General features: G+C 39.3%; 2 protein-coding genes and 1 non-coding gene across 3 annotated transcripts; 1 reads left to right on the top strand and 2 right to left on the bottom strand.

The window, feature by feature from the left end:
- The first annotated feature begins 1,770 nt into the window (after nucleotides 1-1,770).
- Nucleotides 1,771-7,912, top strand: LOC144085693 (uncharacterized). The gene is made up of 2 exons (XM_077615248.1): nucleotides 1,771-2,122; nucleotides 4,492-7,912. Exons 1-2 carry the CDS (start codon nucleotides 2,053-2,055, stop codon nucleotides 5,979-5,981), a joined length of 1,560 nt encoding a protein of 519 aa, XP_077471374.1. The 5' UTR covers nucleotides 1,771-2,052; the 3' UTR covers nucleotides 5,982-7,912.
- A 4,732-nt stretch (nucleotides 7,913-12,644) lies between these two features.
- On the bottom strand, nucleotides 12,645-20,105 carry LOC144085632 (uncharacterized). Its single transcript, XM_077615107.1, has 3 exons — nucleotides 19,918-20,105; nucleotides 18,538-18,852; nucleotides 12,645-16,592 (listed from the first exon to the last, which is right to left on the bottom strand). Exons 1-3 carry the CDS (start codon nucleotides 19,991-19,993, stop codon nucleotides 14,068-14,070), a joined length of 2,916 nt encoding a protein of 971 aa, XP_077471233.1. The 5' UTR covers nucleotides 19,994-20,105; the 3' UTR covers nucleotides 12,645-14,067.
- A 1,247-nt stretch (nucleotides 20,106-21,352) lies between these two features.
- LOC144087310 (U5 spliceosomal RNA) lies at nucleotides 21,353-21,462 on the bottom strand. The gene has a single exon (XR_013304682.1). It is a non-coding gene; the product is annotated as a U5 spliceosomal RNA (small nuclear RNA).
- Nucleotides 21,463-23,674: the final 2,212 nt, after the last annotated feature.

Consider the following 23,674-nt stretch of genomic DNA (forward strand, 5'->3'; position numbering starts at 1 on the left):
ACCGTTTGTTGTCATGGAGTTCTTGATTTTAAATTATTGGTACTGCACTGTTCTACTGCATCAAAAGAACACGTTTTTGCATACAGTAGTACATTTTTAATCATTTTCTTTCATCTTTGTCTGTTACTCACAACTTTCATACAAAAGCGGGACATTAATAATTTTTAAAGGGTTTAGTTGGTCATCATTTTTGTAAGGAAAAAATCCTCACTAAACATGGTCATTTTTTTAACGAAAAAAGTTTACTCTACATGGTCGTTTTTTAAGAGAAAAGTCTTACTATAGATGGTCATTTTTTTCAACAAAAAAGCCTTGCTATACATGGTCATTTTTTTAAACTAAAAGAGCTTTAGTATAGATGGTCATTTTTAACAAAAAAAAAGCCTTACTATACATTGTCATTTTTCTTAACGATAAAAGCCTTACGATACATGGTCATTTTTTTAACAAAAAAGGCTTACTATACATGGTCATTTTTTCAATAAAAAAAGCCTTATTATACATGGTCATTTTTTTTTACAAAAAAGCCTTACTATACATGGTCATTTTTTAACAAAAAAGCCTTACTACACATGGTCATTTTTTAACAAAAAAGGCTTACTATATGTCAGGTTCACCAATAGGCATTCCCAAATTAACGCACAAATAAAAGAGACAGGCAACTCATCTGTGGTTTTCTTGCAAGAGAGAATCGAACTGACGCGCCTTCGTCCAAGTTCATTCTGGCGTTAGACGCATCTTTTTCCTGTTTATTAGCTTCAAGGACTCTAGTTACAATGGACATCTCAGCTCTCAAGGGAGGGGTGTGAAAATAGGAGTGAGGTCAATAGAAGTTTCAGCTCTTCTCAAATGAAGGTCATGTTGAGCCGAAGGTCCTTCTCAGCATTCCAGCAGTCCAAGAGGATTCGACCTTCATTTGTTTGGTCTAACTAAGGAGCAAGCATGTGGATGGTTGCAAATATATAATAATGCAAGACTAATAACCCTAACATTCCCCCCTGTTATTATATATTTGTACGTAATCCCATAATCATTTTTTTAAATGACAAATACAAATACACTTGGGGGAAGTCCGTTGTCTCGATCTTTACCCGAATTTACCTTACTTGCATGTCTGGTCTGAAAAAGGAAGAACAAAATCATTCTCGTCCAACTCATTTCCATAATTTGCATAATCCTGGACATCAATGTTATCACCAGTAGGCTGTCTAATAAGCAGATACAATTCTTGCAATTTGGAATTTGTGTAAGCAAGGGATAAGACAACACCCAAACACTGTCAAAACAGCCATTGATATCATCACAAAGGTGAAGGCCATTTTTTTTACACTAGGAAATAAATATTCATCAAATGGTGTGACATATGGTTTTAACAAAAAATATTGCACAGGTTTGAATTAAAGTGAAAATAAAATTGAGCATAAATCACGCGGAGAAAAGGGAGACGACGCTTAAAGCGCATGCGCAGAAAAAACGTTCATGATACGATAAAAAGACCTAATAGGAGCACTTTATTCATGAAACAAAAAAAAGAAGGTGTGAAGTTATGTGATATGTGTCATGTTTCATTTTTTTTTTTAAATTATTATTATTATTTTTTATTTATTTTATTTATGTTCGATAAAAATAATTCGACATTGGGGTAAACTCTTTAAAACTATCAATAATTACGTAAAAGTCCATCCACGACACTTTGGCCAAATGATACATTTCCTGTGTCGGTCACGTGATTCTTTTTTAAAGCTATACACGCCCACTTCCGGCTTTCACTCTTGAACTCTCGGCACAGTGCGGACGAACCAGTGTCGATCGTCCCATCACTATCAGAAAAACCTTTTTTAGTTTAGCCTAACCAGCAGCTATTAAAGGGAAAAGTCGTCGAAGCGCGTGTTTATGCTTTATCTTAGCTTATTTTAGCTAACATCTATCAAAGAAACAAGTCCTCACGTTGTTGAAGAACCCGTTAAAGCTTTGCGCCCTACTCTATCTTAGCTTATTTCTGCTAGCAGCTATCAACAAAGGCGCCGCCATCATCAGAATCCACGTGTGGAAATGGCCGCAGGAATAAAATGGCCAAAGTTCCAGGAGGAACTTTTTGACCTCAAAGGATATAGACTAGAAGGTGGGTTGACTTTTTATTTCCATTAATTCCCTTAATGTTTAAGGGAAAAGGCTTAAAGGTATTCTATTGACGTAAAGTTATTGGCAGTGGCTCCGTAGCCGGTAACTGGTCAAATAGGCCCAGGGGCTATTTAGCCGGTAACCGGTCAAATAGCCAATATGGCCCCATATGGCTATTTAGCCGGTAAGAATTCTGTGTGGGGTAAATAGTAAGAAACTACATTTTAAAAGGTTTATTTCCTTAATGTGATAATTGATAAGGACCTTTATATAAAGATAACTAGGCCCTGTACTCATTTTTATGGCATACATTTATTAACAAAAGAACACAAACATTATTGGTAACAGTATTATGTTATCTCACAGATGTCTACATGGTCCAATTACAGCAATTTTCTTTAGAATTGAAACAGTTCTAAGACAAGTGTTACATACAATTCCAATGATACTGATAGTAATAAAACACATGTAACCCTCCAGTCCTATAAACTTCTTTAGAAGTAGCACTTTTTAGACAAGTAACATTGTTAACATTATACAGTGGTACCTCGTCATACGACCGCTCGTCATACAATATTCTCGTCTTACGACGGAAATTTCGATCGAATAATTCGCCCGTGATGCGGTCAAAATTTCATGATGCGACCAAGCCAGGTGGCCATGGCACTGTCTTTTTTGCTCGATTAAGAGCAGTAGACGGAGCTAGTGCTGTGAAAAACAAAATAAAATGCTTCTAAAATACGCTTACATGGATACAGTGTTGCTACAAATTTACTATGAGAACTTTCTTTACACTTTTTAACGTGTAATATCGATCTACACGATTCAAATACAGTCATACCTTAAGATACGAGCTTACTGCGGGATCGAGCTAGTGTGTCAATTAACTTCTTCCCATAGGAATGAACAGAATACAAATTAATCTGTTTCCATCCTAAAAAAAACAGGATGTTACAAGGGAAAAACATCTTTATTGTTCTAATTTACCACTGACTCACAATCGGGAAACATCTGGTGTGCTCATATCTCATTTTTTTCTCGTATCTCAAGGCAAAAATTTGCTCAGAATTTTCTTCTTATCTCATATTTCTTGTATGTTGGAACACTTGTATGTCAAGGTATTACTGTACAGTCATACCTCGTCATACGGCCGCTCGTCATACGACATGCTCGTCTTACGACAGAAATTTCGATCGAATAATTCGCCTGAGATACGATCAAAATTTTGTGATGCGACCAAACCAGGTGGCCATGGCACTGTCTTTTTTGCATCTCTTTCGTGTATAAAATATGTCTACGAGCACTGGGTGGACTTTGCATTTCCACAACCGCTTTTTCCCCTCACCTTGGTCTACATTTACATACCAGGTAAACAATACTATGGATCGGTAGAGTTTTGCAAAGAAAAGGCGACCGTTGACAATGGACATGAAACGTGAAATAATTGAAAAATATGAGAGTGGGGTACGTGTTACCGAGCTCGCTCGACAATACTAGAGGAATTTTTGGTGTTTTTTCAGAGGGTTGGAACAAATTAATTTGTTTTCCATTCATTTCAATGGGAAACGTCCGCTCCAGTTACGAGAATCTTGTCATACGATATCAGTCTCGGAACGTATTACGATCGTATGTCGAGGTACCACTGTACATATCAACTATATCTGTTCATTCACCAATACTAATGGCAATAAAACACAATTATGTTGACATTACACATGTTGAAAAACATTGCTTACAGAACCAGAATTTTGTCTTTGGTTTGGTTTTCCTCCCAACACACCCCAAGTGATGCCAATGAAGACAAGCATCACATACAACTGATGGTTTACTGTGGAGGTCATCACCACAGGAGTTGCACAAGTACACAATTGTTCAGTGTGTTATTTTCATCAACCACATACTCAACTGTAACTCCAGGGTAGCTAGAGATCGTGTCGGAGATGAGCTGCTTGTCAGGTACATCAGAAGATGTTTTCTTGTTTTGGGTACAAATGTTGTGTATGTCTTTGAGGGTAACCATTTTACCCGTTTTTGCTGCCATCACCTCACGAAGAAGCTTTTTGTTTGCTGTTCGGTGACATTAGGTCAGTGTGAAAAATTGGAATTTGGAATTATTTTGGAGGGTTATGTGATGAATAACAATTTAAAAGGATAAAATATTTTAAATCAACATAATCTCAATGTCACCACTATTTTGTCTTTAAATTGTGTACCGGATGACTGGATCAAACCTAAAACGTGACTTTTCTGGCACATATCATTGCGAAATAATCAACCATGCTGTGACACTAAACTTGTAAAAGTAAGAAAAAAAATATTTCCCATTTCCGACTACATGTAGTGATACATATTATCTTTTTGTCTTTGCAGGTTTCAGGGAAAATCTTAGTCCTGATGGGCAAGAGTTTGTTGGCCTTAAAGAGCGCCCCCAAATCAAAGAGGAGGAGCCAGAGTTCCCTAAACAACAAATGAGAGAAGAGCAACTTCCAATCCAAAAGGAGGAAGATGATGTCACCTGGTCACCTGGTGAGGCCTTGACGAGGCAAGATGATCTGGGCGGGGCCAGGGGAGGGGCGGAGCCTGCAAACACCTCATTATGGCCCCAAATTAAAGAGGAGGAGCCAGAGTTCTCTCAACAAACAATGATAGATGAGCAACTTCCAATCAAAAATGAGGAAGATTATGTCACCTGGTCACCTGGTGAGTGTGTGAAGTGGGATGATCTGGGAATGGCCAGCGTAGGGGTGGAGCCTGAAAATGCCTCAACTTGGCTCCAAATTAAAGAAGAGGAGAAGCCAGAGTTCCCTCAACAGTGCAAAAGAGAGGAGCAACCTCCAATCAAAAACGAGGAATGTGTCAAATGGTCAACTGGTGAGCTTTTCAAGAGTGAAGATGATCTGGGCGTGGCCAAGAGCGGGACGGAGCTTCTGTGCAGCAGCTCAACAGAAGGATGGAGACCAGAAAATTTAATTGCTCCTTTATCAGATGGCAATGACTTGCCTTTTGACGATGATAATGTTGAAGATGTTAAGAAAAATCCCAGTGGCGACAAACTCTGCAAATGCTTTCAGTGTGGGAAAACTTTTGGGAAAAAGTCTTATTTGAAAAGACATATGAGGAGCCACACTGGGGAGAAACCCTTATCATGTACAGTTTGTGGTAAAACATTTACACACAAGGGAGAATTTAAAATACACACAAGAAACCACATGGGTGACAAACCATTTTCGTGCCCAGTTTGTGGTAAAACATTTACTATGAAGGGGAATTTAAAAATGCACACAAGAACACACACTGGCGAAAAACCATTTTCGTGTTCAGTTTGTGGTCAAGCATTTGCACATAATAGAGACTTAATTAGTCATGCAAGAACACACACTGGTGAAAAACCATTTTCGTGTTCAGTTTGTGGTCGAAGATTCACACACAAGGAAAGCTTAAAAGCCCACATAAGAACCCACACTGGTGAAAAACCATTTTCGTGTTCAGTTTGCGGTAAAGCCTTTTCTCAAAAGCATTATTTACAAATACACACAAGAACCCACACTGGTGAAAAACCATTTTGGTGTTCAGTTTGTGGTCAAGCATTCAGACACAAGGGTAACTTAATTAGTCATGCAAGAACCCACACTGGTGAAAAACCATTTTTGTGTTCAGTTTGTGGTCATGCATTCACACACAAGGGTAACTTAATTAGTCATGCAAGAACCCACACTGGTGAAAAACCATTTTCCTGTTCAGTTTGTGGTCGAACATTTTCCCAAAGGAGACGCTTAAAGGAACACTTATTAACCCACACTGGAGAACAATGTTCTCCTGTGCTCAGTCTGGCCACAGATTCGATACAACAGCCCAATTAAAAAGCTACACAATACTAAAACCTTTTCCAGGGCGCAGTTAATGTTCCAACATTTTTACAAAAGAGAACCTGTAAAGAAGACTTAACAACCCGCACAGGAGAAAATACCTTTTTTTGCTCAATTTGTGGCAGGAATATCTCAAAAACAATTACCCATATCTTTCAGAAACCCTTTTCCTGCTCAGCTTCTTGCCAGAGATTTAGTCATAAGGATAGACTTAAAAGACGCAAATGTGGTGTGATAAGCAGTGGGCAATCACGGCTTTGCTAGCTTTATCAATTTCTGTATGAAAGATCATTGTAATCTAAGTATAATTCTATTTTGCATTCTGAAAATCTTGTTTACACTTTTTAATGTGTAATATCGATCCACATGATTCAAATACAGTAATACCTTAAGATACGAGCTTACTGCGGGATCAAGCTAGTATGTCAATTTACTCGTATCTCAAGTCAATTCTTCCCATAGAAATGAACAAAATACAAATTAATCAATTTCCATACTTAAAAAAACCCACCAAAATTTGTTCTAATTTACTACCGACTCGCAATTGGGAACCATCTGGTATGCTCATATCTCAAATTTGTCTCGTATCTCAAAGCAAAAAAATTGTTCAGAATTTTCCTCGTATCTCAAATGTCTCGTATGCTGGAACACTTGTATGTCAAGGTATTATTGTATAAGAAAATTGAGTGTCGCTGAAGATTTTATTTACCCTTTAATTCTACCCGAAATAGTAGAGCCTAAATTAGGAAATTACAAAGTAAATAATCAATAATGTTATGTAAATAATTTGGAAAATGTCTTCAGAGTTAAAGACATGCCTAAGAAATTTGAAAAATTGCAGTTTTTGTTTATTGAATTTGCTAGCAAATCCAATAAGAATATTGAGTGTTATTCAAACATGATACATTTTGATGAAAATAATTGATATATTCAATCTAGGATCTAAGAAACATTAGTAGAAATATGGTGTGAAAGAATGAATTTGGTCAAAATAAATAAGTAGTACAATGTCCTTCTACTTTTGTCATATTATAAGATGAATCACGTTTTTAAACCGATTTAACATGTCATCTTTTTGGTAGTTCCAATAAAGCTCTCTTTTTGGTGAAAAATACTTTTTGGGTCTTTTTGTTGACAAAATCAGCCTTCCAAATTCAAAGGTGACAAAAAAGAGTAGCGTTATTTGCTAAGATTTAAAACTAAGAGGAAAATGAATACATTAATTTGAACAATTTGACAAATTAATAAATAAAAGATTGTTTTCTTTCTACAGGTGTGAAAATACAGTAACTTCATGTCTGAAATTAACAGTAAATTGTTTTTATCTTTTTGATATTGAACGGGATATTTGGTAGAAATGTAACTAGATTTTTATTTTATGTGTAACTATTGAAAAACATTGAACAAGAAGGTTTAATAGGAGATGATAGACAAACTACAAAGGGAATGTAAAGATAAATGTTTGCAAAAAACAACTAGATTGGGGTATTATTCATTTCAAACAGCTGCGCGATACATATTATTGAATGAATTTGGAGTTCTTGATTAGCATGCATTTTATGTGGCTTAACTGCTGTAAAGGGTACAGGTTTAATATATTAATCCATGCAAACGGGGGAGATGGTGGTTCAATTCTATTAAAAATATACTGTTAGGGTTATTATTTTTACATTATTATATATTTGCTCTCATGTTTGACTTGTGCTCGGCATAACCCCCAAGGGGGTATAGGGCCAAAACGTGGGCAATTCCCCAAAACTACATATCAATTTCAAAGGATACATATGGATTTTATTGAATTAAATAAGAGTGAAGGGAAAAGATACTGCTTAGTGATTGTCGGTGCCTTTTCGAAATGGGTTGAAATTTTCCCAACAAAAACCATTGTTGTGTAATTCCCTCAATTTTTGCCCCAACTTGAAAAAGGCCCCGATCTTCTCAACGCATGAACAATTCAAATTCTTCCTCCATTTTACAGTTTTATTGAAGTTTATGGTGATAGGAAGGGATTAGAATGAAAACCTTAAACTTTATGTTTGAATAACACTAAATATTTTTATCGGATTTGCTAGCAAATTCAATAGACAAAAACTGCAATTTTTCAAATTTCTTAGGCATGTCTTTAACTGTGAAGACATTTTCCAAATTATTTACATAACATTGTTGATTATTTACTTTGTAATTTCCTAATTTAGGCTCTACTATTTAGGATAGAATTGTGAAGTAAATAAAATCTTCAATGATAGGTTCATTAATAGATATATTTTAATAAAAGGAAAGACATCAGAGACATATCCAGCGTTGACTTGCAAGTGAGAATCGGTCCTGGCTCGTGATCGCCACGGATCATTCTAAAGAAAGGCATCCTCTTCTGTCCATTTAGTCGCACATAATCAAAACAATTAAGGTTATTGTTGGAATAATCCTTAGGTATTTCCAAATTCACAATAAAAGAGGCATCTGAAGTCACATCTTTGTTTAATTCTTGCAAGAAGAGAAAGCATCCATCCACGTATGTAGCCTAGATCATTCTAACAACTCGAGGTCTCGCTCGCTACTTTATTCATAAGATTTTAACGCCATGCCCCACAGAAGTCTAAACATATTTAGAGTTACATAACATTTTATCACAGTCATCAAAACAATTGTAGGTCTGTCAAATTCTCTCAAGAGCGCCAGTCGTGGACCCGACCTGCCCAGCCAAAACAGTCCACCGTTCCCAAGACCGTTTGTTGTGGAATCCTCTCGCCAAGCAAAAACAGTCCATCGTTCCCAGGACCGTTTGTTGTGGACTCCTCTTCCGAAGCCGAAAAACAGTCCACCGTTATTGTTGTGAACCCATCCTACCCAAGGCCATTCCCAGTCCTCTTGATGCGAACCACAGTCCTCACTTTGGCAAGAGATGCATTTAAAATGTTTTTTATAAAATGCTAACATAAAAGAAAAGCAAGCTTTAATATATATTGATTAATATTGATACACAGCAATACTATTCCTAATAGGCAAATATATTGATTAATACCACAAGTATAATTGTAATAAGGATTAATATTCCTAATAAGCATTGCAAGCACATTTATAATAATGATTACTTCAACAGTTATCTTATTCAAACAATTGCATAAGCTAACGAAGGTCAAAAAACAACTGCAACAACAATTGCATATCAGGTCGGAAACCAAAAACAACTGCGTAAGAATTTGCACAAGTAAGCAAAACAATTTCCATAAAAGAAGAAACGAGCAACACTATTTTAAAATAATATGCAAGTATTTTCGGAAGTTGATTCAAATATCACCATGTGCTCCAGAATCCAAGTCAAAGCAATTTAAGAGTCCTTCACAGATCTTCATTGCGAAGACAGATCAACTGTCCTTGGCCTGAGACTGGGTGATCTGTCAGGTCAATAGTCATCGGAATAGGGCAAAACAATTATATGTCCTCGGGGCCAGCTGGAGGGGGAAGTGTCCTTGGTAACCAGTATACTGAGCTTTCATCTGCTTATAATGATTAATAATAATCGGACATAGGCCATGTCGTCATTACCACAACACAAAAAGCCTACTTGTCATCACACGCAGAAAACGGCGTGTGACGAAATTGATGGTGCTTCTCCATAAGCTACGTTTAATCGGCAAAAGACCTAAATAAGTGTAAGTTACGGACTTGTAATTTGTCATTCCGCTGTTGTGGATACAGGTCGCTTACCTCTCGATTACATACAGGTCGCTTACCTCTCGATTACCGCACACTGTCTGCCACTTACCTTCCTTCAAGTCAGCTAGTAGGAGGCAGATCACCAACCAAACATCTATTCATATGCCGCAGAAGGGAATGTGTGTATGTTAGCGCGAGTTTAGATGTCTGATGGATGTGGGGAAAAAACTGTCCTTAAGCCTATTTGTCCGAGCTTTGTGGGACCTATAGCGTCTGCCAGAGGGCAGCAGCTGGAACAGATTGTGGCCAGGGTGGTAAGGGTCCCCTATGATGTTCTTGGCTCTGCTGAGGTAACGCGGGCTGGCAATGTCTTCAAGTGAGGGCAGAGAGCAGCCGACAATCCTCTGGGCAGTGTTAATCACTTTCTGCATGGCCTTTTTGTCTGCCGCCGTGCTTCCAGCGTACCACACTGTGATGCCATACGCCAGGATGCTCTCTACAGTGGTTCTATAGAAGGTTCTCAGAAGATTGGAGCCCAAGTTGTTCTTCCTAAGTACCCTGAGGAAATGGAGTCGTGTCTGAGCCTTCTTCACCACTGCCGTGGTGTTTGTAGACCATGAGAGCTTGTCCGTGACGTGGACCCCCAGGAATTTAAAGGACTGGACCCTGTCTACACATACTCCATTTATGAGGAGTGGGGCCAGATCTGTGCCGTGTTTGCCAAAGTCCAAGATTATTTCTTTAGTTTTCGTGGTGTTCAGTGTGAGATTGTTCACCGAGCACCACGAAGACAAATTGTTGACCTCATCTCTGTAAGCCGACTCATCCCCTCCTGAGATGAGTCCGACCACAGTGGTGTCGTCAGCGAATTTGATGATGGCGTTAGACTGGTGGGTGGGTGTACAGTCGTAGGTGTACAGGGAGTACAGAAGAGGACTCAGTACACAGCCTTGAGGGGAGCCAGTGCTTAGTGTAATGGAGGAAGAGAGGTGGGGACCAAGTCTAACAGTCTGTGGTCGGTTGGTCAAGAAGTCCTTTATCCAGCAGCAGATTGAAGAGGATAGTCCAAGGTGGGAGAGTTTGTCAGTCAGAATGTCCGGTTTTATGGTATTGAAGGCTGAGCTGTAGTCAATGAAGAGCATCCTCACGTAGTTCCCAGGGTGTTCCAGATGGCTCAGTGCTGTATGAAGAGCAATGGCAATAGCATCATCAGTGGACCTGTTTGCTCTATAAGCAAACTGGTGAGGGTCAATTGAGGGAGAGATTGTATTCCTGATATGGCGGGCTACCAACTTTTCAAAGCACTTCATGATCATAGGCGTGAGGGCAACAGGCCTATAATCATTCATGCTGCCAATGGTTGGCTTTTTGGGGACAGGGATGATGGTGGCAGATTTCAGACAAGATGGAATGATGGATAGTTGCAGGAAACAATTGAAAATATTTGTGAAGACTCCAGCCAGCTGGTCAGCACAGGCTTTGAGCACCTTCCCAGGTACTCCGTCTGGGCCCGCAGCCTTCCTGGTGTTCACAGACCGCATTACCAGTCTCACTTCCTGTTCCCGGAACGTCAGTGTATTGCTGCAGGGTGGTGGTGGGTGTTGAGACTGGGTCTGATTTGTCAGTCTCAAAGCGGGCAAAGAAACGGTTCAAATTCTCCGCTAGTGAGGCATCTGCATTAACAGACATATTATTGTTATTGTAGTTGGTAATATGTCGTATTCCTTGCCACATCTTCTTTGGGTTATTTTCTGTGAAATGCTCCTCAATTTTTTTGGTATATGCTGCCTTGGCCTTTTTAATGCCTCTTTTCAGCTCAGCTCTGGCAGCGCTATATTTTATCTTGTTCCCTGATCTAAAGGCGGAATTACGGCATTTGATGAGTGCCTGTGTCTCATTGGTCATCCAGGGTTTTTGGTTAGGAAAAACCCGTATTCGTTTATCTATAGTGACGTTGTCGATGCAGTTTTTTATGTAAGAAAGTACAGAGTCCGTGTAGTCCTGGAGGTTGTCGTGTACAAAAAGTTCCCAGTTGGTGCGGGAAAAGCAGTCCTGCAGCTGAGAGAGTGCGTTGTCGGGCCAAGTTTTTATTGTCTTTATTTATGGCGTTGTTTGCCTCCGGAGTGGAGTGTAAGCGGGGGTGAGAGATAGGCAGAGGTGATCTGATCCAGCTAGGTGAGGGAGGGAAGTGGCTTTATAAGCATGTTTGATGTTAGAATAGACATGGTCAAGAGTTTTGTCTCCTCTAGTATTACAATTTACGTATTGAATAAACTTAGGTAAAACAGTCTTTAAACACGCCTTGTTGAAATCACCAGCGACAATAAAAACTCCATCGGGGTGATCAAGCTGTTGTTTGTTAACAGCCGTTAGCAGGAGGTTAAGTGCCGTGTTAACGTTAGCATTCGGAGGTATATAGATAGCCGTTGCTATGACGACATTAAGCTCTCTTGGAAGATAATAGGGCCTACATCGTATTGCTAATAACTCTAAATCCGGGGAACAGTGAGTGTCAATAATTTTACTGTCACAACACCATTCATTATGTATATACATGCACAGTCCTCCACCCTTGCTTTTGCCTGTTAATACTTTAGAACGGTCGTTGCGAAAAAGCGTTCGGCTAGCTAGCGATACCGCCGCGTCGGGGATATGCGGGTGTAGCCACGTTTCTGAGATGATAATAATATTACAGTTTCTAACAAAGCTGTTGGTAGCAATACGAAGTTCCAACTCATCCATTTTGTGGGTGATGGATCGGGCGTTGGTCAAAAGGATACTAGGAAGCGGAGCTCGGTGTGGTTGTTGTTTCAGCTTAGCAGCAAGGCCCGCCCGGCATCCACGCTTCTGTTTCCTGTCCCTTCGCCGCCTTCGACGTGCTTTTGGTGGGCTGGCTAGCCACGGAGATCCCGGAGAGTGTGTTAAGAAATCGGATGTATCGCATATCCTTCGGATAGTGAGTAAATCCTGGCGACTGTAAGATAACGAACGACACCGAACTGGAGAGCTTGAAGCCGCTGCGTCGGTGCGCGCCGCCATCTTAGAATCAGTTTTATTGTTTCACATATACATATAATGATTAATATTCCACAAATACATATAATGCGCACATATATAATAATATCCCAGAATAACCCCAACATTCAACGACACTCAATTTTCTTATACAGTAATACTTTGACATACAAGTGTTCCAACATACGAGAAATTTGATACGAGGAAAATTCTGAGCAAATGTTTGCCTTGAGATACGAGAAGCATTTGAGATATGAGCACACCAGATGTTTCCCGATTGTGAGTCAGTGGTAAATTAGAACAATAAAGCTGTTTTTCCATTGTAACATCCTGTTGTTTGTTTGTTTTTTAGGATGGAAACGGATGAATTTGTATTTTGTTCATTTCTAAGGAAAGAATTGACTTGAGATAATTGACATACTAGCTCGATCCCGCAGTAAGCTTGTATCTTAAGGTATGACTGTATTTGAATCGTGTAGATCGATATTACACGTTAAAAAGTGTAAACAAAGTTCTCAGAGTAAATTTGTAGCAACACTGTATCCATGTAAGCGTATTTTAGAAGCATTTTATTTTGTTTTTCACAGCACTAGCTCCGCCTACTGCACGTAATCGTGACTTAACTGTTTTCTTAATCAATATTCACCCAGTATAACACATCCAATCGTGCCTTAACACACAGTTTGACGAGTGCTGTCCAACATGAATTTTAATGACAAAAGTTAACAAATGGCGACTGTAAATGCTAACGAAGCAAGATATGGTATGATATTTCTCCTTTGGGAAAATGTTCGACCACAAACTGAGAAGGAAAATGGCTTTTCACCAGTGTGGGTTATTATGTGTCTTTTTAAGCTTCCCTTCTCTGTAAATCTTTTACCACAAACTGAGCACGCAAATGGTTTTTCAGCTGTGTGGGTTCTTGTGTGTATTTGTAATTCTTGCTTTTGAGAAAAGGCTTTACCGCAAACTGAACATGAAAATGGCTTTTCACCTGTGTGTTCTTGTGTGCCTTTTTAAGTGTTGCTTTTGAGAAAAGGCTTTTCCGCAAACTGAACACGAAAATGGTTTTTCTCCAGTGTGGGTTCTTATGTGTTTTTTTAAACTTTCCTTCTCAGTAAATGTTTTACCACAAACTGAGCATGAAAATGTTTTTTCACCAGTGTGGGTTCTTGTGTGTATTTGTAATTCTTACTTATGAGAAAAGGCTTTTCCGCAAACTGAACACGAAAATGGTTTTTCTCCAGTGTGGGTTCTTATGTGTTTTTTTCAACTTTCCTTCTCAGTAAATGTTTTACCACAAACTGAGCATGAAAATGTTTTTTCACCAGTGTGGGTTCTTGTGTGTATTTGTAATTCTTGCTTATGAGAAAAGGCTTTACCGCAAACTGAACATGAAAATGGCTTTTCACCTGTGTGTTCTTGTGTGCCTTTTTAAGTGTTGCTTTTGAGAAAAGGCTTTTCCGCAAACTGAACACGAAAATGGTTTTTCACCAGTGTGGGTTCTTATGTGGGATTTTAAGATGTCCTTGCGTGTGAATGTTTGACCACAAACTGCACACGAAAATGGTTTTTCACCAGTGTGGGTTATTATGTGTCCTTTTAAGCTTCCCTTCTTTGTAAATCTTTTACCACAAACTGCACACGAAAATGTTTTTTCACCAGTGTGGGTTCTTGCATGACTAGTTAAGTTACCCTTTAATGTGAATGCTCGACCACAAACTGAACACGAAAATGGTTTTTCACCAGTGTGGGTTCTTATGTGGGATTTTAAGCTGTCCTTGCGTGTGAATGTTTGACCACAAACTGCACACGAAAATGGTTTTTCACCAGTGTGGGTTATTATGTGTCCTTTTAAGCTTCCCTTCTTTGTAAATCTTTTACCACAAACTGCACACGAAAATGTTTTTTCACCAGTGTGGGTTCTTGCATGACTAGTTAAGTTACCCTTGAATGTGAATGCTCGACCACAAACTGAACACGAAAATGGTTTTTCACCTGTGTGGGTTCTTGTGTGTATTTGTAATTCATGCTTTCGAGAAAAGGCTTTACCGCAAACTGAACACGAAAATGGTTTTTCACCAGTGTGGGTTCTCATGTGGGTTTTTACGCTTTCCTTGTGTGAGAATGCTTGACCACAAACTGCACACGAAAATGGCTTTTCACCAGTGTGGGTTCTTGCATGACTAATTAAGTTACCCTTGAGTGTGAATGCTCGACCACAAACTGAACACGAAAATGGTTTTTCACCAGTGTGGGTTCTTGTGTGCATTTTTAAGTATCCCTTGTCTGTGAATCCTTGACCACAAACTGAACATGAAAATGGTTTTTCACCAGTGTGGGTTCTTATGTGGGTTTTTAAGCTTTCCTTGTGTGTGAATGCTTGACCACAAACTGAACACGAAAATGGCTTTTCACCTGTGTGTGTTCTTGTGTGTATTTGTAAATCTTGCTTTTGAGAAAAGGCTTTACCGCAAACTGAACACGAAAATGGTTTTTCACCAGTGTGGGTTCTTATGTGGGATTTTAAGCTGTCCTTGCGTGTGAATGTTTGACCACAAACTGAACATGAAAATGGTTTTTCACCAGTGTGTATTCTTGCATGAATAATTAAGTTTGCCTTGTGTGTGAATGTTTGACCACAAACTGAACACGAAAATGGTTTTTCACCAGTGTGTGTTCTTGCATGAATAATTAAGTTTGCCTTGTGTGTGAATGTTTGACCACAAACTGAACACGAAAATGGTTTTTCACCAGTGTGGGTTCTTGCATGACGAATTAAGCTTCCCTTCTGTGTGAATGCTTGACCACAAACTGAACACGAAAATGGTTTTTCACCTGTGTGGGTTCTTGTGTGACTATCTAAGTCTCCCTTCTGTGTGAATGTTTGACCACAAACTGTACACGAAAATGGTTTTTCACCAGTGTGGGTACTTATGTGGGCTTTTAAGCTTTCCTTGTGTGTGAATCTTCGACCACAAACTGAACATGAAAATGGTTTTTCACCAGTGTGTATTCTTGCATGAATAATTAAGTATCCCTTCCGTGTGAATGCTTGACCACAAACTGAACACGAAAATGGTTTTTCACCTGTGTGGGTTCTTGTGTGACTATCTAAGTCTCCCTTCTGTGTGAATGTTTGACCACAAACTGTACACGATAAGGGTTTCTCCCCAGTGTGGCTCCTCATATGTCTTTTCAAGGAAGACTTTTTCCCAAAAGTTTTCCCACACTGAAAGCATTCGCAAAGTTTGTCACCATTGGGATTTTTCATAACATTTTCAACATGATCATCGTCAAAAGGCATGTCGTTGCCATCTGTTAAAGGAGCAATTAAATTTTCTGCTCGCCATCCTTCTGTTGAGCTGCCGCTCAGAAGCTCCGCCCCTCTGTTGGCCACGCCCCTATCATATTCACTCTTGAAAGGCTCACCAGTTGACCATTTGACACATTCCTCGTTTTTGATTGGAGGTTGCTCTTCTCTTTTGAATTGTTGAGGGAATTCTGGCTCCTCCTCCTCTCTAATTTGGAGGCAAGTTGAGCCATTTTCAGGCTCCACCCCTACGCTGGCCACACCCAGATCATCCCACTTAATGGACTCACCAGTTGACCAGGTGACATAATCTTCCTCATTTTTGATTGGAAGTTGTTCATCTATCAATGTTTGTTGTGAAAACTCTGGCTCCTCCTCTTTAATTTGAGGCCACAATGAGGTGTTTGCAGGCTCCACCCCTCCACTGGCCCCGCCCAGATCATCTTGCCTCGTCAAGGCCTCACCAGGTGACCAGGTGAGATCATTTTCCTCCTTTTGGATTGGAAGTTGCTCTTCTCTCATTTGTTGTTGAGGGAACTCTGGCTCCTCGTCTTTGATTTGGGGGAGCTCTTTAAGGCCAAGAAACTCTTGCCCCTCAGGACTGAGATTTTCCCTGAAACCTGCAAAGGCAAAAAGATAATATGTATCACTACATGAAGTCGAAAATGGGAAATATGTTTTTTTCTTACTTTTACAAGTTTATTATCACAGGCTGGTTGATTATTTCGCAATAATATATGCCAGAAAATCACCTTTTAGGCTTGTTCCAGTCATCCGGTACACAATTTAAAGACAAAATAGTGGTGACATACAGATTATGTTGATTATTTAAAATATCTTATCCTTTTCATTTATTATTATTCATCACATAAACCTCCAAAATAATTCCAAATTCTAATTTTTCACACTGACCTAATGTCACCGAACAGCTTCCGGTTCGAGTGATGCAAAAATAAGTAATGTAATGTTTTGAATTGCATAATTTTCTGAGCAGGTAAATGCTTTTTCACCAGTATGGGTTCTTGTGGGATTTTAAATATTGCTGATGCAGAAAGGAATGACCACATATTGAGCATGAAAATGGTCTTTCACCAGTGTGGGCCCTTAGGTGCGTTTTTAAGCTTTTCTTAAATGGGAATGCTTGACCACAAACTGAGCAAGAAAATGGATTTTCACCAGTGTGTACTTGTGTGGCCTTTTAAGTAGTACTTTTGAGAGAAAGATTTATCACAAATCGAGCATGAAAATGCTTTTTCACCAGTGTTGCTTCTTATGTGGGGTTTTAAGTGTTCATTTTGAGAAAAGGCTTGACTACAAACTGAGCACGAAAATGTTTTTTTGCCACTGTGGGTTCTTGTGTATTTTTAAAGTAGACTTTTTCCCCAAAGTTTTCCCACACAGAGCATTTGCAGCCACTGGGATTTGTCTTAAGACCTTCATCCTCATGAAACACGTTGTTGCCATCTGGTGGAGAAGTGATGACATTGTCTGCTTGCATTCCCTCTGCTGAGCTGCAGTTCAGTCTGCGCCGCTGTGTTGGCCCCGCCCAGATTATCTTCCCTCCTGAATGGCTCACCAGTTGACCCGATGACATTTTGCTCCTCCTTTTTGATTGGAGATTGCTCTTCTCTCTTGTGCTGTTGTTGAGGGAACTCTAGCTCCTCGTCTTTAATTTGGGGCCATGCAGAGGTGTTTGCAGGATCAGTCCCTTTGCTGGCCACGCCCAGATCATCCCTTTTCATGGACTCACCTGGTGACCAGGTGAAATTATCTTCCTCCAGGATACACTTTTCAAGCAGGTGATCTAGCTTTTTCTTCAGGGCACTGAAAAAGCAGTAACTGTGCTTGGACACACGATGCCGCTCTTTGACCGCACAAGTCCCATATGTCTAAGCCTTTTTTATGGGGCATTCGTTATGACGTAGGTCCTACATATATTTTTAAATATTATTGAAATTGTCCAACCTTAGGCTCCTCTCTATGTTTGTGAAGTCAACGATGGAGAAGATATGTCTGCACCTCCTCCAGACCAACAGGGGGCAGAAAAGAAAACCCAATCAAACTCACCTCATTTCCTGCCTGAGGTCATAGGTCATGAACCAGGATATAAATTCAGTAGTCCAGCTTTGAAAGACAAGACAGGCAACAAAGGAACCAGAATTACCCTTCAGACCCGATCACACACAACTGGTTTTCAACCTAACCCTTTCAACAATAACAGCTAACCCTTTCAACAATAACAGCTAACCCTTTCAACAACCGGCTAATCCTTTCAACAACCGGCTAATCCTTTCAACAATAACAGCTAACCCTTTCAACAACCGGCTAATCTTTTCAACAATAACAGCTAACCCTTTCAACAATAACAGCTAACCCTTTCAGCAAAAGCTAATCTGTTCAGAAACAGCAAATTATTTTCTCTCACTGGAAAACTTCAATAAATTTGTTAACTTGAAGGATTTGAGTTGTTCCTGCTGTGAAAAGATCGGGGCCCCTTTTCAAGTTTGGGGCAAAATTTGAAGAAAGTAGAGAAGAACTTGACAATGTTAGTGACTTGATACTCACGGATTCGCAAGAGTGATGAGGCATCGTAGCTAGCTGATAGTGGAGCCATGAAGTTGTCTGCTTGGGATTCTTCTGTTGAGCTGCTGCCACTCAAAGGCTCAACAGCCCACAGAGGGACGTCCATCCCCTCCTCTTTAACGTATGGAGGGTCTTCCTCCATCTTTATGAGGGGATGCTGCTGCTCCTCAATGTGGAGTTTCCCAACTGAAATGAAATGCTCCATTTGTTCCTCTTTAATGCATTCAAATTGTTCATTCTCTTCATCTTTCACGGGAGCCGAATCTTGGTGCTCAGTTCGATGCACTTGCCTAACATCTGAAACACAAGGATCAAATCTTATTTTTTTATTTGCAGTCTTGTATCCACAAAATGATTCACCAAAAAAACACACTAGTCCCAAGCCTAACATACGCTAGCAGCTGGCATAAAATACGCTAGCGGCTAACATAACATAACGCTAGCCTAGTGTCATGCTAACGCCTTATCGGATGAGGCGTGTCCAATGTATTGACAAAAAACTGAAAATACACCCGCAAATGAGACTGAACCCTATCACACAGTGCGTTTTATAGGTGTGAAAATACAGTATATCTCCAAGAGCATTTTGTAATCATTCCAGCGTACCACACTGTAATCCAACATGCCAGGATGCTCTCCACAGTGGCTCTATAGAAGGTTACCAGAAGCTTAGTGTCCAAGTTGTTCCTCGTGAGTACACTCAGGCTTCAAACCCTAATTGGCTTCAAACATAGTAACATCCATAACAAGATGTCAATCATTTTGGACTTTGCTTGCTCTAATTGAAAGACTACAAAAACAACATTGGCTTTTTCCACCTTTCTCACATTTAACGCTAAACCAGCTTTCAAATGACATGTTATGCATTGATTAAATAAGTGTTTATTATCATTTCCAAAGGGTTTTGAAATTAGTGTGGGTGGCTTGGCGTTTTCATCTTCCCAATTTGCGCCAATATTCCACAAAGTGGGCGGGTGCCACAGCTTTGTTGCAACACTGCACTGGAACGGACGTGTAGCGGCAATGGAGCACATTTACTTGATTTCCCATTATCTAGTAGGGTTACGAAAATGCCTATCTTCATACAGAGTGCGGAGGAATATTGTGTGTCGGACTCTTTCGAGCATTTTCAAGGACTGTATGCAAAATTCTAACATTTTAACCAAAAAAAAAGGCGGGAACGCGCCCAATCTGGCAACCCTCGCTGCACTGGGGGAAAAACCCCGTGGATCAAGTGAAGGTACCCAGGGTCTGTTTACACGTCAAAAACATATCCAAAGCAGTACTATACCGAAATAAATCCGGACTGCGTCACTCACAGTATATGTTATACAAATAAATAATCACCAAAAGTCAACTAACCTTCTAGTCTGTGAAGAACAGCTTTGCCATGCATGATTTTGCCAAGAGTCAAATAAAGGCGACCCGAAGGCTCCATTTTGACGTTTTAAAGTCCCTCCTGGACGTTTTCCACAGTTGGTGTAGTTGTCGCCATTTCCTTCGACAGCCGCCCACAACGAGTTGCGAGATGACACGAAAATCGACGGACTGCCCAGTCTTTCTTATACATGCATTGCATGATGGGTAAGGCAACGCCCCGCCCCTTCGCGTCATAAAATCCAAAAGTTAAAAAAAAGGGAAACGAACATATGAAGCTTTCTACATAAAACCGCCTCTTCAGAATAATATAAGTTAAAACATTCATTAATTAAGCAGTGGGTTTGTCCTCAATAAGTGTTAGTTGATTAATCATTTGACATATTACATGTTGCTTTATCACTACTTCAATTAACAAAGTCAAATGTTTGAGGATGTAAACCAGGGGTGTCAAACTCGGGTTTTTTTGTCACGGGCTACGAAGTAGTTTCTCTTTCATCCGGAGGGCCGTTATGTCTTCCATCATGGCTGCCAAAATTAATCGATTAATGAATTGACATATTTTCCGATCATGGAGAGATAATTTTTGGACATTAAAATAAGTTCAAATCTTCTATTTGAGCAAATATTCTCTTGTAATGGATTTTTAAAATGTATTTAAAAAAATTTTTATCAGAAAATTCAACCTCAGCCTCCTGTGTGTGGTTCCAGTTTTATCTAGGTCTACATTGTCTTTTCCTGTGTCTGTGCTTGCTACTGCTACAAACTTAATCTAATCTAATCTGATCTAAAAGAGGGCAAATATTAGATGTATCATGTTTTAACCTTTTGTTTTTTATTAAAAAGTAAAAAGAGTAAATATTGCATTTTTAAAAATCTGTTCATTTACAGTGAAAATTAAAAACAGTTTAGATATCATATTTAGATTTTTTTTCAATTGAATTAAAGGAACTGGACCAAAAGCCCTAAATTTAGTTTGTTATAGATCTAAAACAGATTTAAAAAAATGCTTTTTCAACTAAAAACAACACAACCAAAAAAACAACAACTAATTTTTGGATTAAAGAAGTGCAATTATTGATTTAAAAAGGGGAAAAACAGGAAATATTCCCTATACATCCTTAAACTTCATTTGAATTTGATCATAAAACAGAAATTCTGCACTCATGATTTACTTTCTCGGGCCGCACAAAATGATGCGGCGGACCAGATTTGGCCCCTGGGCCGCCACTTTGACACCTGTGATGTAAACAGTATGTATAAATCCAAGCATTGGAATTGTGAAATACCATTGCACCATATCAATTACAATTACATATTTAATTTTGACAGAGAGAGAGAAAGTTCTGGTAGCACAGAACATCAAAAATTGGATTGAAATTACTTTAAGCTTCAGATAAGTATTACATTCATATTTACCATTGCCAAAGAGATGAAGCTCTAAAAATTTATTGAACTCTTGTTGTTCCTCTCCACAGAAATCTTTAGGAAAAGGCGAAAGATTAGAGCGATTTGAAGAGAAACAGGTGTGTACTAGTAAGAAATTGATAGGACGAGCAATGTCTAAATCCGCAATAGTAGTTTAACACACAAGCTAAAGCACTAAAAACTAGTGCGTGGTTCCAGTCCATTGAGCAGCCAATCACGTTGCAGCACCTGTATTAGGCAGCCAGGGGATTGGCGCAGGGTTGTGATATATAATATGATCCAGGGCACCTGTGTCAAAGTGGCGGCCCGGGGGCCACATCTGGCCCGCCGCATCATTTTGTGTGGCCCGGGAAAGTAAATCATGAGCGGCGACTTTCTGTTTTAGGATCAAATTAAAATGAAGAGTATAGATGTATATGAAATTTCCTGATTTTCCCCCTTTTAAATCAATACTTGTAACTTTTTAATCCTTTTTTTCTGTGTTTTTCGTTCAAAAAACGGTTCCAGACTCTGGGTTAAAAATTCTCTTTAGATTTTTTGTCCGAACATTGTCACCTACCGGAAATGTATCTTTATGAAAATATCTGGAAAAACTAAAATCTGGTGCTGTGGTTTTTGCTTGTTTAAGCAAGCTGGGTGTTCAAATACTTATATTGAACTCACTGAATATGGTTATAAGGACACAATAGGAAGCTTTTTGTATTGAAAGAAACTTTCATCATGGCCAATAGTGGATTTTATGGATACTGTCCTGTCTAACTTAAAAATGTGTTATTTCTCTTTGAAGCAAACTTTTGATAAATTATAAAGACACAAATGTCCCACCCAAAATATGGCCCAAACACAAAGCATTACCTCAATCAAAAAATCATTTTTAAACAGTGAAAAATAGTGCTTGAGTGCATTTTTTTTTCATCTCAGCTATGATTTTGCATTCAAACACATTTTTTCTTTGATTGAAGAGACAATAATTACACAAATAGAATCACAAATGTACCTCCATTAATGTAGTTTAACAATATATACTCACGATGAGATTTTCCCTGATTTCATACAGTAAGGTATTTGTTATGAACCGGCAAATAGAAGATAACGGCAATGTTGCAAGTCTTCAAGGCCACATCTGGCTAGAGGACAGAGCTCTACTAAGGAGAGATAAGCTTGAGACTCATGGAGGAGTCATGACTAGAAACAGGCAAAATACACATTTCATTATGAGACCCACTTCACGGCCCAGCTATTTGCAAAGCCCCTCTTTTTAGGCAATGAATCGAATATTTGTCCCAATATCAGTGGTGTGCCGTCAGGGCCTTCAAGGCCTTCTCTGCTGGCCTAAGAAATATCTGAATCATATTATATTTTGTCCATCAATACTTATTATTCCAAATGGTCTGTTAGCTTCCTTTCATTGCCTTTCCCCCTGGTTGCACTGCTTCCAGATGTGTGTTTTCATATTGAAGCATTTAACCAATCACATTTCAGCCATTATTTGTTGCCAGATCAGATCTGCCTCAAAGCCTTCACAATCAGTTCTGCGGGGTCTGCTGCATCAAACAAGGCTGTTGCTTTTAACCAATGAGATTTCGAGTTGGACACCCCACAATGATTTTTCATAGGCGTTAGCATTTTGCTGGCTGGCATATGTCATTGCCTTTCACAAACTATGATTGGCTAGTAGGCGGGCCGCAGCCAGAGATTGCAAACTCCACCCACAATGGCCGACAGTGGCAACAAAACAAATGGACTCTGTTGCAGATTTCTCTCACAAAGCTATTTTCCAGACGGACTTTTCCAGAAAAAAATGGACATCATTAAGAAAGGGTGGTCAACTCCGAAGCTAGCAAGCCCGTTACAGCCGGGAAAATGGTATGTGCGCGCCACTTTCAGTGTGCTAACTTAGCTGCACCATCAAATATATTGTTGTGTTGATTTAAAGCCATTTTCAAAACGGACGCCGGAAATATGACAGGACAGGCTCGACTTTCATCAATAGCTTCGATGGCGATAGGAAAGAAGGAAGAAAGAAAGGAGGATGGATATTGTGTACAGTTAAAAAGAAATTTTGGTGAGCATAATATGGCTATATTCCTAAATAATATTTTAATTGTGGGCCCGGTTCTGATATCTGAAAAGCTCCAGTGTTTGTATTTCATCACTAAATACTGCTAGGAAGTGGATTTTACCCCATTTTACCCCAGTTTAGTTTTTGGCGTTTCGCCATTGACGTCCATCGCTGTCTTTTCCCGGGAAAAATAACCCCCCTGTCCTGGTTGTAATGTCTCAAAAGCTCCAGTATTTGTATTCAATCAATAGA

This window comes from Stigmatopora argus, chromosome 1 (assembly GCF_051989625.1).
Source record: "Stigmatopora argus isolate UIUO_Sarg chromosome 1, RoL_Sarg_1.0, whole genome shotgun sequence".
NCBI classification, from domain to species: domain Eukaryota; kingdom Metazoa; phylum Chordata; class Actinopteri; order Syngnathiformes; family Syngnathidae; genus Stigmatopora; species Stigmatopora argus.

What these genes read in the sequence shown, in the direction of transcription:
- LOC144085693 (XM_077615248.1), top strand. Translation starts at nt 2,053, where the DNA reads ATGGCCGCAGGAATAAAATGGCCAAAGTTCCAGGAGGAACTTTTTGAC. An exon ending in CAAAGGATATAGACTAGAAG is followed by an intron (nt 2,123 to 4,491) that starts GTGGGTTGACTT and finishes TTGTCTTTGCAG; the next exon opens with GTTTCAGGGAAAATCTTAGT.
- LOC144085632 (XM_077615107.1), bottom strand. Translation starts at nt 19,993, where the DNA reads ATGGAGCCTTCGGGTCGCCTTTATTTGACTCTTGGCAAAATCATGCAT. An exon ending in TGTTCTTCACAGACTAGAAG is followed by an intron (nt 18,853 to 19,917) that starts GTTAGTTGACTT and finishes CTTGTGTTTCAG; the next exon opens with ATGTTAGGCAAGTGCATCGA. An exon ending in CTCATCACTCTTGCGAATCC is followed by an intron (nt 16,593 to 18,537) that starts GTGAGTATCAAG and finishes TTGCCTTTGCAG; the next exon opens with GTTTCAGGGAAAATCTCAGT.